The sequence below is a fragment of the Sebastes umbrosus genome, chromosome 14, assembly GCF_015220745.1.
Source record: "Sebastes umbrosus isolate fSebUmb1 chromosome 14, fSebUmb1.pri, whole genome shotgun sequence".
NCBI classification, from domain to species: domain Eukaryota; kingdom Metazoa; phylum Chordata; class Actinopteri; order Perciformes; family Sebastidae; genus Sebastes; species Sebastes umbrosus.
Genome location: NC_051282.1, coordinates 4,078,223 through 4,097,760, shown reverse-complemented (window position 1 = coordinate 4,097,760; position 19,538 = coordinate 4,078,223). Strand labels below are relative to the sequence as shown.

Here is a 19,538-nt window from a genome sequence, read left to right as displayed (position 1 = left end):
CCGACGAAGTGGGAGAAGCGATGAGACTTCCAGATGTACAGTAGGCTATGCCGTCTTGTTGCTGCCAACATGCTTCCTTTCTCTCACTCTTTCCTCTGGTAGAATAGCTTGGGGGGGTTGTGGCAAAAAAAAATCATCACACAGCACTCTCAGCACCCAGCACTTACACAAAACCTGCATATCTGATAAAGCAGCTTATGAACCTTTTGAAAGATGAAAAGGAGAGCTGGAGAAGTGATTTTCCATAGATATCTGATATGGGTCTCGTGCTCGGGGGTGGCAATATTCGTTCGATAACGCCCCCCTAACAGTTTTCAAAGTCAAAGCCCCCTCCTTTAAATTTCATGTGAATGTATGAAATTTGGTAGGCATATTTATCATGTCCAGGCGTACAAAAAGCTTCTTGGAGGTATATCCTAAACCCAACAAGAAGACAGCCATTTTGAATTAACTGTGTAATTTGATGGTGATTGCCATTTCCAGGCTCTGTACTTTAATGAACTACTCCTAGAGATTTAACCCGATTTACTTCAAATTTGGTCAGTACAATCTTAAGACCTTTGCGATGAAATGTTATTAAAAGAATGAAAAGTTATGGAAATATGTCGCTGTGGTACCTTTCTCCAAAAACCAGGGAAGTTGTTGTAACTTCAGCATACATTAACCAATCTGCTCCAAATTTCTCATGCGTGATAAGAGTCTTGGCATGAGGATTTACGTATGCAAATTTTGTTTCATGGTCAGCGCCAACTACTGGCAACAGGAAGTTACAGGTAGTCTACTTTTATGAACCCCCCCCCCAGATTAATCAGATCCATCTCAAAATTGGTCAGAAAAGCCTTAAGAACTTGTTGATGCTTCCTTGCGAAGATTGTGAGTCGTCGTTGAACGGCAATTTCAATGACTCACCATGAAAAAATAAAGTGTTGTAACCAGATTGTCAGATCTTTTCCACATTACACACATTTGATGGGAGTCCAGGCCTGAAGACATCTACAGGCCAATTTGAAATAATACTCATAGCGCCACCTACTGGCAACAGGAAGTTGCAGTCGCTATATTTTGGCATACTACTCTTAGTAGGTTTAGCAGATCCACCTCAAATTTGGTCAGCGTGATGTTAAGATGGCAAAGCTTTTGAGGTTTCATTGAATGCCGTGGTGACGCATAATTCGCCATGAAACAGGAAGTTATTTTTGAAGGGCTAGAGATGCTTGCAAATGAATGAAACTTGGCACAAGCATTAAAAATCTCTTGGGGCCATGCTCTAAACCCAACAGGAAGTCGGCCATTTTTAATTTTTGTATGAATTTTTTGTGTATTTTTGGTCATTTCCAAACTCTGTACTTTAACGAACTCCTCCGACAGATTTAACACAATCAACTTCAAATTTGGTCAGTACAATCTGAAGACCTTTGCGATGAAAAGTTATTAAAAGTTTGAGCTTTCATAAAACGGCATTGGCGTGACAGGAATTTACATGATTCGCTATTAAACAACAAGCTGTTGTAACTCGACTGTACTTGGTCCAATGTGCCCCAAACATTACCTTCCTCATAGCACTCCAGACTCCAGGACATCTAAATGACAATATTGACTCATACTTAAACCCCCCTTTTGGGGCCACATAATGGACGGAGAAAATGGTGCAAAAATTGCACCACGCACTCCATGCAGGGAATAATGTCTAACTCTTGCGCGCAGTGTTCAATGGTTACGGAACTGCACGGCCGCACAACCGGCATCCCCGCCTGCACCCCGAATTGGGAGGGCCCGTTCATCGCTGCTTGCAGCTTTAATATTATTATTGAAATGAAAAGTAGCTCGCTAAATGCTGCCATATCCTCTCCACTATTTCAAATAAATTCTGCTCCAACCACACTCCAAGCTCATGAGACTCCAAACCATTCACTGAGGAGGCCTGGTAGGTCAAAGGTTAAAGGAGACTGATGTGGCTTGAAGCCACTCCTCAGATAACGAAACAGCACCTCATTGTGACCAAACTTTAACGCCAGGACCGGCATAGCCCAAGCCATTTAACGTTGTGTTTCCAAAATTTGAATTATTCCGTCATTGTGTATAATGTGTTTCCCTCCGACTTTTCCTAAATACCTATTCTGCACATGCCTGCATTGTCATATTGATCGAATAACATTTAGAAAACGAAATAAATGTTTTTTTGGTTGGTATTTTTTTATGACAAAAGCCCACTTTAGTCGCCAGGAGTAGCACCGATTAACATTGGTACTTTCCTCCGACTCTCCTCCGGCAGCCAAATTGATGCACATTTGCATAATGTCCATAGTGCATTGAGACAATGAACGGGACATAGAAACAAATTTGCACACCAATATTCATTCCCATGCACTTAACATCACTTGTAATAACACACAAGGTATGCATGCCCACAGTATTCATCATATCTCTCTGTCTCAAACACACAAAAATAATTTGCATTTGCCTAATGGCCGCATTGAGACAATGAATTGGACATATAAACTAATTTGCATGTCAATATTCACTCATGTTTACTTATAATCACACTAAGGGACGTACCCACAGTATTCACCCTGTGTAAAATATCAGAAATGAAAGCAAAAATAATCACTTTTTGTCCAACTAATTTACCAAAATAGCACTTATCTAAGTTTTTGGTCCATATTCTAAGGTACTTTTGCTTCGCCATGGACTATTACTGCATCGCACCGGTTGGCAGCGTGAAAATATTTTTCTAAAAAAAGATATCTCATGAAAACAACACATTTTACACTTTCTAAGAATAAATCAGTTTTATGTAGGTTCTAACTGAATGTAGGGGGGCTGCGTATTGACTGATGTCTGTGAGGGGCTGAGTTGTCACAATGTGCTATAGAGATGGAGATTGATGGGGCTCTAATGGCCCATCAGCGCCAACAAAAGGATACAGATGCTCTTTGGCCTGGCGTCCTAGTGTTAATAGTGTCAACTATAATACACAATGTCATAAGGTTTGACATCTTCAATTGAATAACATTTTTAGTCAACAATAATAAAATTATGATAGTGCCATAACTTGTCGCTGCGTTAAAACTTTTACCATCATTGAAATTTGAAAATTTAATTTATTTTATAAAGATTTATAAAATCTCGCCAAACTGCACCTCTGCATCCTTCAGCTATAGCAAGTTGCTACTGCATTGAATCAGAGGCATGCTGGGAAAAGTCTTGTATATCTCGGCTGCGTCTCTTCTAGAGATCCGAGGTCTCGCCTATTTTTGAGCCACACGGTTCACAGCAACAACAGACAGTGAGAGTGATCTATTGACTGTGTATTAACATCATACCAGCAACATTACTACAGTTTCAGTGTCTATCTGTAGAATATGTTGCGGAGATAAAAAGAAGTAAAGACTTGTTTTTAAATCAACACTTCCTGCTTTCATTTCAAAATAAAAGCCCTCAAGCGTTTTTTTCTGTGGACAGAATTCCTTCATTTGTTAACACGGGGCTTTTATTCTGAAATATGTGCAGACAGTCCTGTGGAACATGCAGTGACTTGCAGAGCTCCATGAATGAATAAAGGACAGGGTTTAAATCAACACTTCCTGCTTTCATTTAGAAATAAAAGCCCTCAAGCGTTTTTTCTTTGGACAGAATTCCTTCATTTGTCAACACAAGGCTTTTATTCTGAAATATGTGACGGACATTGTTGTAGAACATGTAGTGACTTGGAGAGCTCCATGAATGAATATAGGTCTGGGTTTTAATTGTGGATTATTACTATTATTTACAAATTACCACATGTTTCTTAACCTTTCTCTGTCTATAATAAATATAAATTATATTTATAATGAAATGAAATGGACATTATGAAAGGACAACTCTATGTAGAAAGAAAGGGCTGACAGCAGCAGAAGCAGAAACGCAGCTGGCGTGAACACCTGATGCGTGAATCACGCAGCCGCCACGCGCTCCTGACGTTCCCAGTGTGGACGAAGCACAAGTTTGGACTTTGTTTTTGTAACCTCTGTTGTTCAGTGGGCGGCCTTTTGATATCTATTTTATTTGAAAGATGGTGTACAGGTCAATTATCCTGTTTAATTTTGAACCTACCTTGGTATGCAAAACTACAATAAAAGAAAAACAAAAAAGAAATAGTACAAAATGTTCTAAAACCACAATGTCTCAGTTTTGCATTTCCCTTTTTGATGTGTTAAATAAACAAATTACAACATGTGTATAGGACAGGATTTAATTCTTTAAAATAAAAAATAACTAAAAACATAGTGCAGCACTCTGAAACCTCGCTACCGCCAACTTAAACACTAGCTTCTCCCATGATGCCTTACTGTGGCTGTGCCGGTGACCGTCTGACTGCCGGAGTCTGACCCGCTCTGCTCGTTGTGGCTCTGCGAGGACTGGTACATGTTGAGTGGATGCTCGCTGACGGAGGCCTGGACGCCGGTGTAGTCCTGCGGTGCTGCCGGGTGCTGGTGCGGATGTGGGTGGGAGTGTGGATGTGGATGGGGGTGTGAAGCTGTGAACTCAGCTGGAATGCCGTTCTGGGGAGGGGGGGCAAACTGGGCCGACGGGTAAGCCTGGGCCATGGATGGGTCCGGGGGTGCCGGTGTGTCCTGGTTACCCTGCAGACAAAAAGATTCACTTTTTAATTTAGAGGACCATTTCAACATTTCATCTTTGGAGATTTTTTTAAAAAAATGTTTCAAAAACTCTATTATAAGCACGGCAATGTCGGTCAGTCGGCCACTTTGGTCCAGACTGAAATATCACCACAATGTTTGGACGGATACCACATTACCAGACATTTGTCATTCCCAGAGGATGAAACATAGTGATCTTGGTGATCCTCTGACTTTTCATAGCTAGTTGGCATTTTTTTTTCATTCTGATTGAAACGTCTCGACAACTGTGGGATGGACTGCAATGAAATTTGGTACGATAGACATTCATTAGTCCTAGATCAGGGGTCTGCAACCTGCGGCTCCGGAGCCACATGTGGCTCTTTAGCTCCTCTCCAGTGGCCCCCTGAGGATTTTTAAAAAAAATTAGTGGAAATGAATAACTGTTTTCATTTTGATTTATCATTGTTGTAGTTCTATGGTACGACGGTACGACGGAGTATTAGGGCCACATTGAGGAAAAAAAAAAATCGGAGATTTCGAGAATAAAGTCATAATATTATAAAGTAGTAATTTTACGTGTCATTTTCTTTTTTTCCCGTAAACTTATGACTTTATTCTCATAACATTCCGACTTTTTTCTCGTAATATTACGACTCTATTCTTGTTATATTACAACTTTTTTCCTCGTAAAGTTAAGGTCATAATTTAAATTTTTTCACTACTTTGGTTTATGAGCAAATACCTGCAAATCTAATGACAGCTTTTGTTTTGTGCTAGCATGCTAACATGCCAAACTAAGATGGTGAACAGGGCAAACATTATCTACTGAACATCAGCATGTTAACATACTGTACAGCTTCACAGAGCTGTTGGCTTTTCTCTTAATGTCTTTGCCTCACAAGCTGCAGGCCTACACAGGTTGATGTTGGTTGGTCTGTCTATCCAGAACTTTGTCTAGGATCAAAATAGATATCCTATTGGTTAGATTGCAATGGAATTTGGTAGGAATATTATTGATCTCCAGATGATAGTCTTTTAGTGCCACCACCAGGCCAAAATTTTCATTTTCATAAATGGTCCCAAGATGAATCATTTTACTTCTCAATCCTTGACTTTTTCAAACTACAACAAAGATGATGGGCAACCAGATGTTGTTTTAATCACACCGCTATAGATGGTAACATCAACCAGACTGTATATTTACTACGTTTATTGTAACTGAAAATAGTTTTGTTGTATTCTGTGTCGCACATTTAAAGTCCAGATTTGATTTTTGTGTAGTTGACAGAGATTGTCCATTCTTCAAATCAAAGCCCTCTACTTCTGAGTAATGACACTCAGTTGGATTGGTCTCAGTTACAACTCCACTCCAATGCCTCACTGCCAGCACACACATGCACATAGACACTTAGTCTACTCTTCCATGTAGAGGAAACATACTTGGAGAGCTGTGCTGTCTAATAAGAGCCAATTTATCCGTCGTTGAGAGAGCAAGGTTATCCACCCAATTATAGAGGGCACTCTACATCGCAGACACACCGACAGAACGACGCACAGGTGAACACTGTGTTTACTGTGCACACAGAGGAGAACCCTCAAGCTGTCCAAGAACATTAGCATGGCTAGCTGCTAATGTACAATAAATACTTTTTGTTGAACTATGTCCAGGCCAAACTATGATTAATTTATGATAGATTTGTACATATGCATTTGAAAGTAAAATAGCAACAAAAAACAAAAAAAAAGTGGTTCCACGCCACATGAGTCATATGGGTTGATTTAGAAACTAATTAGTAATTATATTGTGATATAGTCTGTAGATTTGTTGGGATGACTTTTCTGGATATGGAAGATGGACCACATCTGGAAGTGGTCTGGCTCACATTTTAACCTGCTCTCAGCCAGGTTTGAATCTGTACAGTTTGACCACCTTCTTAAGAAAAATATCCACCCAGCAAGTTGAAAGATCATCTAACTCTCCCTCTGCAAAGGAAAAGTGGCATCAGGAGACTCACGAGGGACCTGAGACAAAGCTAGCCTAGTAAGTAAGTTAAAGGTCCCATATTGTAAAAAGTGAGATTTTCATATCTTTTTATATTATAAAGCAGGTTTAAGTGCTCTATAAATACTGTTAAACTATCAAAACGCTCAATATACGGGAAAATAAACACAGCTCGTATTCAGTAATTGTGCGTTTGAAACAAGCCGTTAGGATTTCTGTCCATTTGTGATGTCACAAATATAAAATACATAGATCATTACACGGTTTTAAACGTAAACATTCTAAATGTTTCCCAGTTTATTTCCTGTTGCAGTGTATGTAAATAATATCCACTGACAGAAATGCATAGACCCAAACTGTTGCCTAGCAACGCAATTCCGTTGCAATTCCGTTGAAATGCACTAAAACGGAGCGTTTCAGAAAGGAGGGTGAATACAGGTATATTCAGGCAGACAGTATGAGGAAAACAAATTTTTTTTTGAACATTACAGCATGTAAACATGTTCTAGTAGAAACACAAAATACAAGTATGAACCTTAAAATTAGCATAATATGGGACCTTTAAAAGTAGTCTATGGATGCTTCAGCTATCTTTGTCAGACATGTGACCCCTGCCTTTCATGTTATAGCAGTCCCATGTTGGTTGGCATACATGTTAAATGCCAAAGCCCAATGATCAGATGTCATTATCCAAATACAAATTCAATATAGATATTAGGTGGAAATGGTTTCCTGAAAGTGGTCTGGATTGGATTGTGGTCTGATCTCCACCAGGTGTTAAATGACTCTGTACAGTTACAGTCTTCGGAAAACAATCCCTAAAAACAAGTAGAAAAGTCCTCCCGCTGCCAATGAAAACGCTACAAATAAGCCCTTCCTTTAAATATGAGTAGAGCCCACACAGCAGCATCACTTTCTTTCACCTGGGTCATGTGTGTAAATGCACAGACCTGTGATTAGATGTCATTAACCAGACATACATTGCAAGTTAACACTGGTGACTTTCCTCTGCGCCAGATGTAGTGTGTAGTTGCTCTTCTTAGATACAAACTCCCTGAACTAAAGCAACAACCTGTTCTCACTCCTCTTCCACTGTGAAGCCATGTCAATGTTGACTTATTTTACTGTTGTTTTGTTATGCGATTTCGATACTTTACATACTTATTGAGCCTAAACCATGATATTTTCCTAAGCCTAACCAAGTAGTTTTATAAGTAAACTAAGGAAGTAAACCAAAAAACTAAGTAAACCTAAGTTGGAAGTTTATTTTGAAAAGACACTATGCACGTAATGAGCAGAAACTGTCACCGTCCCTGACGTGTCCAAAACTGGAGGAGTCCCAAAAGCGTCAAAGTTAGAAGCGTAGGGCCGCCGACCAAGCGCGTTATTTGACAAGTTGGGCGTGCGAATGCGTTGAAAGGAAGGAATTCACCAACATATAGTAGGGGAAATTAAGCCAGTATAATATCCAGTATTCCAGTAACCTCTTACAGTATTTGTAGTAAGCGGATGTACCCGGTCCTCAACCTTAAATCTGAAGTTAGTAACTTTGAGCAAATATGATAAAAATGTATTTTCATTCAACGGTCCCCATATCCTGTCAGTAGTGCATGAGACAGGTAATCTGAAAGAAATTCATGTTCCCCCGTGTCCTCCTAGTGCTCCTAATGGCATTTGCAAGATTTCACAGTGCTGAAGGAAAACAATCAAAGCCAAGGAGTCTCTGTAGCAGCTGTCAATCACTGCTCTTGAAGCTCGTGAACTCTGATCAAACTGTCAAACTAGCAGCCCGTTGGCACGAAAAGGCATGTGAATGCCAAGATAATGCACGAGGCATTAGCGTGCATTAAGTACGCCTTTCTTGATTTCCGCGTGTCATTTGTACGCCATGCATCCTGTACTGACTCCAATGTAAACGCATCTGCGTATAAATGCTACGGTATGAGTTAGTGACTATAAAGGGTACGTGGGAAGGTGGATGGGCCCAACAAACACCGGACTCTTAACCAGGAGACCGATGTTCGAGACCGTTGTTGAGTGGTGATTTGTTTTGTAAGTTACATTACTGATGTTTGTCACGTGATTTAGTGACGTTTGTGAGTTGTTTTCTGTAGTTGTGTTATGTTGTCTCCATGCGTCTTTCACATTTACGTACTTATGTTAAGCCCAACCATGATGTTTTTTCCTTAACCTAACTAAGTGGTTTTGTTGCCTGAACCTAACTGCGGACGTTACCGTAGTTTAGTTGCATGGCGTACAAATGACACGAGGAAAAGGCTAAAATGCGTAGTCATGACATGCTGAATATCTGTGTAATGTAATGTTGGAACATGATGTTTTTCACAGATTATCTGTCTCATGCACTACTGTTAGGACATAGTGTCCATAACTTTTTTATCATATTAGCTCAAAGTGACCTACTGCAGCTTTTTAACAATCAACACCAACGATGGCGAGTTGTTACGACCAGACACAAACTATAAAATACCTCAGCAATGACTGTGACTCAAATCTGACAAAAAAAAAAAAGTCTTAGTGCAAATTATGAGCTTTACAAACGTGGTTTCAGCCGGCTGTAGCTGTGATTCACAAAAAAATAGAGAAGACATGGAAGGAAAGAAAGTCAACTTGCCCTAAAAAAACACTTAGAGTGTGGTGTATGTGCGAGAGTGTGTGTGAGCGAGGTTACTCCTGTGGGATATTTATATCTCAGCCATTATAGTGAGAGAGAGAGAGAGAGAGAGAAAGAGAGAGAAAGAGAGAGAGAGAGAGGTGCAGCCATATGTAGGAAAAAGAAAGAGAGTGAGCGAGAGACAGAGAGAAGGAGAGAAAGGGATGCAGACAGTGAGTCTTGGCTAAATGCTCTGCTATGTAATGAGAACCACATTTAGAAGGCTGAAATATGCTTTACGTGGCAGAGCACTGCACACACACACACACACACACACACACACACACACAGGCAGCTGAAGGAATACAATTAAAATTCAGAATAAGCACACATAGAGGAAAGGAATTTCTCTACTTCAGAGTAAAAATCGTCACTCGGTATGCTTCCCTGTGTGTCACTCTGGAATTATGTCATTATTTCTCGAAAAAAACAATTGTCTATTCTACTCAAATATTTGTGTCTTGTGTTTTAAATTTCAAATGCCTTGGCCCCCTGCTCTACAGTGTATCGTACTTCTGATAAAATCCAATGGTGATTTGACTCCCGTAACATATTGTACTGTAGCCTTTTGTCGCACTGCTTTTGTTCAGTCAGCATTCTCTTGTGAAATTCAGCGGCACGCCGACTAAAAGATGACACAAAGAGCTGCAGTTTAGCATAATTTGGGCTTTATTTTCATCGCCGGGGCAATCAGCTCCATCAGTTAGGATAATATTGCAGTTATCGATGTGATTGTTGAGATCTACAACATCACAAAAAAATAGGTCCAAATGGCCAAGAAACACAAGCAGTTAGATGATCCGACAGTTCATAAACAAACCGTTTATCTGACCTGAAATGTTGTTAATAATCCCTCTTTGCACAGTAAAGGCCTTTACACACCGGGGGGGTTACGTGCTGCGATTAATTTGCACGTCTATTTTTTTCAAACTGTTGTTTTTGTCATGCGTACTTTCATACAGAACACAAATATTACGTGGCGAAAAGGCAATGTAATTGTTTTTCAGAACAAGGTGGATTTTTCTGAGCTTTCGCAGCGTTATTAAAGGCATCAACCAATCACATTGTGGGGAACAGACATATTCAATACGTACACTTTAGTGTACAACAACATGGAGGTTCCGTAGTCCGAACCAAGACGGTGAACTTTATTACTTCTTTCAACCTTAACAAAGGCAGCACAGACCAGATCCACTCCCTTCCGTTCTTACCTTTCACAATAAAAGCCTAAGACCTACAGTATACACTGCGTAACTGTTAACCAGAGGCAAAGTCACTCGCAGCATTTTGCTAAAAGAAAACTCAATAAAATAGCTTACAGTAGTTTACAGCGATACAGTAATTCACCTCAGACAGACTGCAATGATAATGATTTTGCCATTGTCTTTCTTTGAATGTCTGGCTGTTTGTCTCCGACCAGTCTGATTGCTCGTGTTTCTTCCTCTGCCTGACCTATTTTAAGCGATGTTGTCGTCCTCCCAGATCTCAGCGATCACTTTGTTGAGTAGGCCTACAATGTAAAACCTGACTTGTTACGAACTGTAGCTTTCCTCTCGGGCAAAGTTTAAAAAACTGGCTAAAAGCTATAGCCACTGCTGTTCTTGTTTATATAATGTGATGTACTACAATCCATAATTTTGTATTGTATATGTCTTGTTCTGTTTGTTTAGTGTTGTTCGTCATTGTGTATGTTTAAATTGTGAAATGAAGGGATTGCAGATAAACATTTGTTTTAAAAAAAATAATAGAATTTTGGGGGGGAAATACATAGACATAAACATAGGTTAGCATAATGACTAGAAGCAGGGGGGAAAAAACAGCCTGTACATACAGTAGAACAAAACCGAAATGTTTCACTTTATTTGAATATATTCACTTCTTTAATTGCACCTAAGTTGCACTCATACCTAACTCTGGTGCAATACATCAAATGTCAACATTTAAAGATCAGCAGAAGCTGGTCAAAAGGTCCTTCAAACTAAACAACAAAATAGATGTTGGAATTCCCTTCATAAACAATAGAAAGGTTTTTTCTTCAATCTGTTCGACAACATTGTTTCTCAGAGCTTTCTGGCTTGGTTAGAGTTCAGTAAACATCTCTACTGGGTTCAGGTTAAAATGAGCACTTTTAAAGGTCAGAGAACGTTTGTTGTCATGGTTAAAAGAAGAACTACCTGCTGAAGGTTAGGAATCGAATAGCGGGGTAATACCGTAGATTAAAGAGCAACGGCACTCCCATTTGACCTCCTCTCTACATGGTTTTGTGGCTCTGACACCACTTCTACCTGTTTTCCTGTCCAACAAGCATCATAATTCATAGGGCTTTAGAGGTCATTCTCAGGTAAATGGATGCTGATGCTGTTGTTTTTCTTGGGAGGGCAGTCTCAAGATAATATGAGCCAAATCAAGTCATCCTGGCAGACTTTTGTAAGTCTTTTCTGGGTGTCAAAGTCTGTTTTCCCAACTAATAGTGTTTCCTGTAGAACTCTGGGTTAGGGTTGAGGTTAGGTTGTGGTTAGAAGTTTCAGAAATAAATGGTTGGTATTGGAGCTTATTGGGTTCAGGTTAAGGTAAGGGGGAAAAACAAATCAATGAAGAAACAGACTTTATCATAACAACAGTAACTAGAATGGCACTCGGAGAGCGCAGACCATCATCCACGTGTATTTTTGTTTATGTTGAGATCAGCTGTACGTAGTGGAGCATCGTAAAACACTCCATTCAAACTGGACAGAAACAAAATAAAACTCACCTAAACCGTCGTTTTACTCTTTCCGACAATCGCCGAGTGTGCTTTGGTCGAACTCAACTGTAATTTCACAGAGGTTAATGTGAAAAAACGCCGGATCTACAGTCCACCCCACACCTCCCGCTCTCTCTCCGGATCACGGTCCGGATCGCCATCAAAATCTAATGGATTGTTCATTGTGCCATACCCTACCCCTCCAAAAAATTTCATTAAAATCCATAGTGGTCTTTTGGAGTAATCCTGCTAACAGACAAACCAACAAACCAACAAACAAACCAACGCCGGTGAAAACATAACCTCCTTCCTAGGCCTTCGGCCTTGGCGGAGGTAACAAACCATACCGCAGGTCAGCGAGGGCTCTGTCTGAGGGAAATACAGAGAGGGAATTTCTTACGATAACAACTGTAACATTGGACGATACCCACTTGATTTGTCTAACTTCTGAAGCCTCATATAGAGAGCTGTCCAGTCAAGAGGTTGCTTCCTGTCCAGCCTCTGTTCCACTAGCTTCTGTAACTCAATACAATCTCTCATTCAGCTTTTTGCTCACTCTAGAGCAAGTGTTTGGTTTGTCCGTTCTGGGCTACTGTCGTAACATGGAGGTGCAACATGGCTGACTCCATGAAGAGGACCCGCCCTCTATGTAGATATGAAGGGCTCATTCTAAGCTAACAGAAACACAACAATTCTTAGTTTAGGGTTAATGGTAAAATAAACTTGCATTTATATAGCACCTTCATAGTCGTCCAACCACTCAAAGCGCTTTACGCTACACGTCAGCATTCACCCATTTACACTTTCATTCAGGCACTGATGGCATAGGCTGCCGATTCAAGGCGTGATTCACACACGGTACTCATTCAGGGTACTCATTCACACACCGATGGCACAGCCTTCGGGAGCAATTTGGGGTTCAGCATCTCGCTCAAGGACACTTCGACATGCGGACTGGGGATCGAACCACCGACCTTCCGATCAGTGGGCGACCAGCTCTACCTCCCCAGGTTATTATACACTGATGAAAACATAGGTGTGAACACTATACTATTCCATTTCTGTACATAGATTCCCCCTAAATACAATCCTGTCTCCTACAAAATTATGTTCCCATACAACTTAAGTAAAAAATCCATTACATGGGCTTAAAATAACTATGAAATTGAAACAAAACACAACAAAACTATTTGGTTAGCTGTAGTAAAAAAAAAAAAACAATGATTAAAATAAGTGAACATTGACTTTTAGTTTCACACGGGACATGAACAGCGTTCTACTGGGCAAAGTCTGGAGTTTGTTTGACACATCCACTATCCTGACTTCCTCCCTACACGGGACTATCATTACAAACATACATACGTAACTTATATAGCCTATTTGTGATATGTCAAAAACAAACATAATCTGCAACAAAATACCCTCATAACCGAATTCACAATGACGTTTGGTTGTACGGGGAATGTAATTTTTAGGGGACAGGGCTGCCTAAATCCTACACACTGCTCCTTTAAAAGGCCACAAAAAAAAAGATTGTTAAGTATATGAATCAAGTCACACGCTCTGTTCCAAGGCTGTATTTTTGTTCTTAGCGTATGCCAATGGGATTTTAAATTCATTTTTTTCTTACTTCTGGAACAGAACCTGGACGTTCCAGTTTCACATCGGCTGTCTCCCGTCTTTTACAATGGAGTCTAGCTAGGAAGGAATGGATCCCCTCGTGGCCGATATGGACAGGTGTAACGATTTCAGCAATATAACTCTCTCCACGTACATACATTTGAGTATTGTAATGAGACACTTTCAAAAATCTGAACCTATTTCTTAAGCTAACTCACACAATACAATACAATATACCAAATGACAACATGTATGTTTAATTTTGTACATGCTCCCTTACAAATTAAATAAAAAAAAAATAGTAATATTTGTCTTCCTCCTTCCTTCATATTGGATTTCTCCCTTTTCCTTTCGCTGCTGAACAAACAACAAACCTTTTTTCAGCTCGCAGGGTTTCTTGGTTTCTTTTCCAAAACAAAGCTGCAGCTCCTCTCTCTCTCTCTCTCTCCCTCTCTCTCTCTCTATCTCTCTCTCTCTCTCTCACTCTCTCTAATGCGTAAATTCATCGACTGTTTCCATCATCTACCATAGATGAGGATGAAAGAAAAATGAGGTAGAAAGAAGGAGACACGCACATAAGCAGAGCACGTAGCCCTGACAACCCACATGTACCGCATACTGTATACACGCACACACACACACAGTCATAAGCACACAGACAGTACACAAAAGGAGCATGCAGCATGCTGCCTTCTGCAGTCACAGCACAAGTGTGGAGCGAGAGAGCCAGTGCAGAGAGCGACAATGAGGAGAGAGACAGAGAGAGATGGAGGAAAAACAGAGTGTATTCTCAGAAGTACCTGCTCTACCATCTTGCCTTTGCCTTCCTCCGTGCACATCCAGCTGCGCTGTAAAGTCCAGCCCGCCAGTGACTGCCTACAGCTAGCATCAATTATGGATGGCTTTGTGTGTGTGTGTGTGTGTGTGTGTGTGTGTGTGTGTGTGTAGTGGGGGAATGAGCAGAAGGAGGAGGAGGAGGAGGAGGAGGAGGTGCCACTGTGAATGAAAGTAGCATTCCCCAAAAATCTTTTCACCACGCTCTTCTCTCTCACAATCCTTCCCCTCTGCTCAGTTTGTACCGTTTGTCCCCCCTGTTCTCTCTAGGGGTGGACTGTGTGGGTCAACACAGGACTTTCACCAAGGAGACCGCAGTTCATATCCCATGTCAAAACCACAAGTCAATGTTGACTTATTTTAACGTTACATTAAACGTTTAAAGTGACAGTAGGCAGTATATTTTTGGCATCATTGGGCAAAAAATTCCATAATAACCTTTCAGCATATTGTAATTCAAGTGTTCTGAGAGATAACTAGACTTCTGCTCCTCCTCATGGCTCTGTTTTCAGGCTTTAAAAAGTCTAAATCTGACAGGAGACTTTGACCAATCACAGGTCATTTCAGAGAGAGAGCGTTCCTATTGGCTGTGCTCCGGTCATGTGATTGGAACTTGGCGTTCCTTCACCAGATTTCACAATGGCGGCGGCGTCACAAACTTTCTCATTTTACAGCTAAACAGTACACTACAAGATGATTCTGAAAACATCTGAGGAGAGAAATAGGCATTAACGTAACAGAATATTGATTCATATTTGATCAGCGCTGCCTAGTTTGACCGTTTGGTCGGAGTTCGCGAGTGATTGACAGCCGGCTCTCATAGACGGCAGCTGGACAGCAGACCTCAGATCAGCTCTTACTGCTTGTTTTCCTCCGGTCTGTGAAATCTTACAGATGCTGTTAGGAGCACCAGAGGACACAGAGGAACATGATTTTTTTCAGTTTACCTGTTATATTTTCTGTTTTAATCCATTTTTAATCATATTTGCTCCAATCTCGCTTACTTCAGCTTTAATGTTACGTATGTAGTTAACTTATTTTCAACCTAACCACGATGTTTTATTAAACCAAGTAGTTGTGTTGCATTTTTGTTTTGTCTTGTTCCAGTTCACAACGTTAATATTAGATTTAAAACTCCGATTGTAGTCTGAGAGAAAAATAATTTCCCTCGAAAAAGTAATTCAATTCAGTTTAGTTGTATGGGAACGTAATTGGGCCTCATGCAGCAACATTCTCTTCAATTTCTCTTATATTTTCTCTGACTCAAATGAGAATTATTTTTTGAAAATAAAATTTAAACTGTCATACTCTTCACAACTTCTAAACATCCTTTCATCGTTTGATCCGCCACATGCAAAAATGATCCATTCAATTATAAAAATATGTCATGCATACATGTGTATTCCATAAATATCTATGACATGGTATTGCGTACCGTGAGGAGGTACAATCAGTTGTTCTTTCCCTGGGCTACAGCAGGGTTTGTTTTTTGGCATCATTTTGTGGAAATTCTCTGTTCACTGTATATGACTTCACATGAAAGCTCAAAAGTGAATTTTCTATTTATAAAACATGTAAAACATTGCTACACAAATATACTTATTGTATAAACACACATATACTGTACATGTCCCGTTTTTGTGTACTACAGTATTGTAAAGAATTGACTTTTCCCAGTAAACTTGGACCCACTGTTTAAATGGGAATGTACAAAGCTCTGTGCAATACACATTCAGCATTCAGCTGGACAAAACTAACATTCTTGTATAGTACAGTAAGCAGTCAGTGTCAATAAAACAGAGATTTGCATATAAGAAACATGTCCAGGGTTGACTGTCATGGTGAAAAAACATCTAAACATTTTGACTAGTACGGCTCACACCATGACAAAACAACTTTTCATTTTGGTGGCGCTGGCCAGTTAACTGACACAATAACTCGGTTTAGAAGCATGAATGAGATCTTTTGGGTGAGTAACTACCTTTTTTTAGACATGCAATAGAGTTGTGATGTCCACATGGAACAGTTGTGACAGTTGCACTTACAGTTTCGAAAATGTTAAGACTGTTTCGAAAAATGAGCCAAAGTGATCGAGATAAACAGTAAATTACTTTTAAGAGACAAAAATAAGAGAAGTCAACTCCGGATGCACCAAACCCAAGGCCTATGGAAAGGAGGCTGGGACACGCGTCATCAACGCGTCATATCTTTGGGGGTACAACACATGCGCAGTAAAATCTGGCCTGCACTCGCCGAAATTGAGCCAATAGCAACGCCCGACCGCGTTATACCCCATACCCAAAGACCCATGTCCGCCCGTGACCCAGCCTCCTTTCCATAGGCCTTGACCAAACTTAACCATAACCATCGACCAGATAGATAGATAGATAGATAGATAGATAGCAAATCGTGGATACGAACAAAAATAAGAGTAAATTTGTTCGTATATCGCTTCTTGCATGAGGCCGATGGTTGAGTCAGGCCTTACCACCCAACATCAGTGCATCGATAAGTTCAATTAGTCTCAAAACCTGCGCACAAAAAAACCTGGCACGTGCACATGCTACGAGCACACATAAATCAATTCTTGCGAGGGAGCATTTCTGCTCTCTGAGCGCACAAAACAGCGACTAGCTTGACCCTACCAACGCACTCGCAACTGCTCAACGCTCGCTCACTCGTCAAGTTGACTTTTGAGACTTTGAAGGCGGGGATGGAATAGACGATGGCTGATGTCTCCGCTCCTTTGATTGGTTTCTTTGAACACTGACCATGACGTTTGATCGTCTGTTTGGTTTGATCACTGACAGAGTCCAAGACGGGCAGTTGCCTGAGATAACAACCACTTTCACAAGGGCCGTCATGTCGGAGCAAGTAGGCCTAAGTCTTACACTAAGTTAACATCTTTGAGAGATTGCATTATGATATAGTTTGACGGTATTGATCTTGTTTTCTGTATGCACTACAATACTCTTAGCCAGCTAAATATTTGAAGTTAGAAAAGTTAACAGCGCCTTCCTAAACTTTGCCACATGCCTCACACAAGTGAAGTATAAAAGCATGGTTAAGCTCTTAGGCCTCATCCACACTGGGAACGTCAGGAGCGCGTGCGTCACGTGGCGGCTGCTTGATTCACGCGTCGTGGTGTTCACACCAGCTGCTGCTGTCAGCTCTTTCTTTCTACATAGAGTTTGCCTTTCATAATGGCAATTTCATTTCATTATAAATGTCATTTATATTTATTTTAGACAGAGAAAGGTTAAGAAACGTGTGGTGATTTGTAAATAATAAACTGGGAAAAAAGAGTTTGGAAACTTGTGTTTGGTGGATTATTTCTCTGTTGTTGCAATGCTAATTGGCATTGTATTTTACATCGTTGGAAAGCCTGTTTATTTACCTTCACAATGATGTCCAACTTGTAAGGATCACGCATTTGTGGGATGAGCAGCACAGCTGATTATGTGGGTAGCGCCCAAGAAAAATTTGCCAAACAATGACCATTAGTATTGTAACAACAGAGAAATAATCAACCAAACACAAGTTTCCAAACTTTTTTTTCCCAGTTTATATTGAGTAAATGGTCTTTCAATAACAGGCACCTCAGAAAACAAACAAAAAAAAATAGAGTGAGAGAGAGAGAGACATCAGCCACTGTCTATTCCAGTTTTAAGAAAAAGAAAAGAAAAGAATGTTATTCACAAAACTATACCGGTTTATTTTTTTGTTCTTTTTCTTATTTCCCAACACAAATAACTTGCCACATATTCAGATTATAAAACATCTATTCTTGCCAAAATCAAGCAGCAAAGAGAACCCCACTTTACTTTTCTCATCAAATAAACTCATGCTTTATTTTCTGTGCCCTATTGACAATGATAATCATTTTAGTGGCTGGTCCATGGCCTCCAGCCCTCTTATGTAATGCCCCTCTCTTTCTGAGATAATACATCAGTCTAAGCCTTTCTGTGGTTCTGTGGCTTTCATAGAAAGGCCTATCAGTCAACTATGAATCACAGAACAGAGAAAGAAAGAAAGAAATGAGACACACACACACACACACACGCACGCACACACACACACACACACACACACACACACACACACGGCCTTCCAACTGTTTGATCGCCCAGGCACACAGAGAGAGACAGGGAGCGCGAGGAAGGACAAGCTGGCGAGATGTGGACGGACGAGTTCCGGCCAGGTGTGTGTGAGTGTGTGTGTGTGTGTGTGTCCTGGTCATGTAGTTGACAGATGGTTTGGGATGTGAGGCAGGGTGTGACCATAGCAACACCAGGCAGGATGAGCACACACACACATACACACACTGAAAAATGCACACACACAACCACAACACCGCTGGGCTGGCTGGTCCAGTCGTCAGTCAGGACTCGATGCCAGACACTCATTCGGCTGTTCGTTCATTCATTTATTGAGACAGAATTTCATCTCAGTCGTGAGTCGGCCAGGCTCCCACCACCAGTCACAACATGTATTTATATAGATTGTTGTGTACTGAATCCCACAGTGAAAACTATTTTTAAGGTCTACCCATCAGATATTTGCATTTCAAGTTCCATTGTATATTTTTGGTTGGCATATATTTACAGAGAGCAGGCGCCACTGTAAAGTCAATTCATGAATCATAACCAGGGGTACACTGTCTTTGGCAGGCTCGGGGAGTAACGGAACACCTAATGTGAAAAAATGACACGAGTCTCTCACAATGTCTCACAGATGTTTTTACTGGGTGGAAATTTCGCCATTGTTACCTCCGCCAGGGCCAAACACCTAGGAAGGAGGTTATGTTTTCACTGGCGTTGGTTTGTTGGTGTGTTTGTTTGTTTGTTTGTCTGTTAGCAGGAATTCTCCAAAAGTCCGCAATGGATTTGAATGAAATGTTTTGGAGGGGTGGGGTGTGGCACAATGCACCACCCATTACATTTTGGTGGCGAACCGGATCATGATCCAGCTTCAATTTCTTTTTTTAATATCTCCACTCAGCCTGTGCATTAACACCACATCCACCAGTTCATATATGCATTTTCA

General features: G+C 40.6%; 1 protein-coding gene across 19 annotated transcripts in view; it reads right to left on the bottom strand.

Annotated features, from left to right (window-relative positions):
• Positions 1 to 19,538, bottom strand: part of rbfox1 (RNA binding fox-1 homolog 1) — a 203,626-nt gene that overhangs the window by 70,759 nt on the left and 113,329 nt on the right. For 17 of the 19 annotated variants that reach the window (XR_005209788.1, XR_005209787.1, XM_037791461.1 and 14 more), the window contains exon 2: positions 4,329 to 4,622. Coding sequence is in view for 17 of the 19 variants with exons in the window: in XM_037791461.1 (XP_037647389.1) it covers positions 4,329 to 4,622 (294 nt within the window). In the remaining 2 variants the exon portion in view is untranslated. Of the gene's footprint in view, positions 1 to 4,328; positions 4,623 to 14,032; positions 14,262 to 14,458; positions 14,591 to 19,538 lie in introns of those variants that run through there. The other 2 variants (XM_037791460.1, XM_037791462.1) reach the window with 2 other exon arrangements.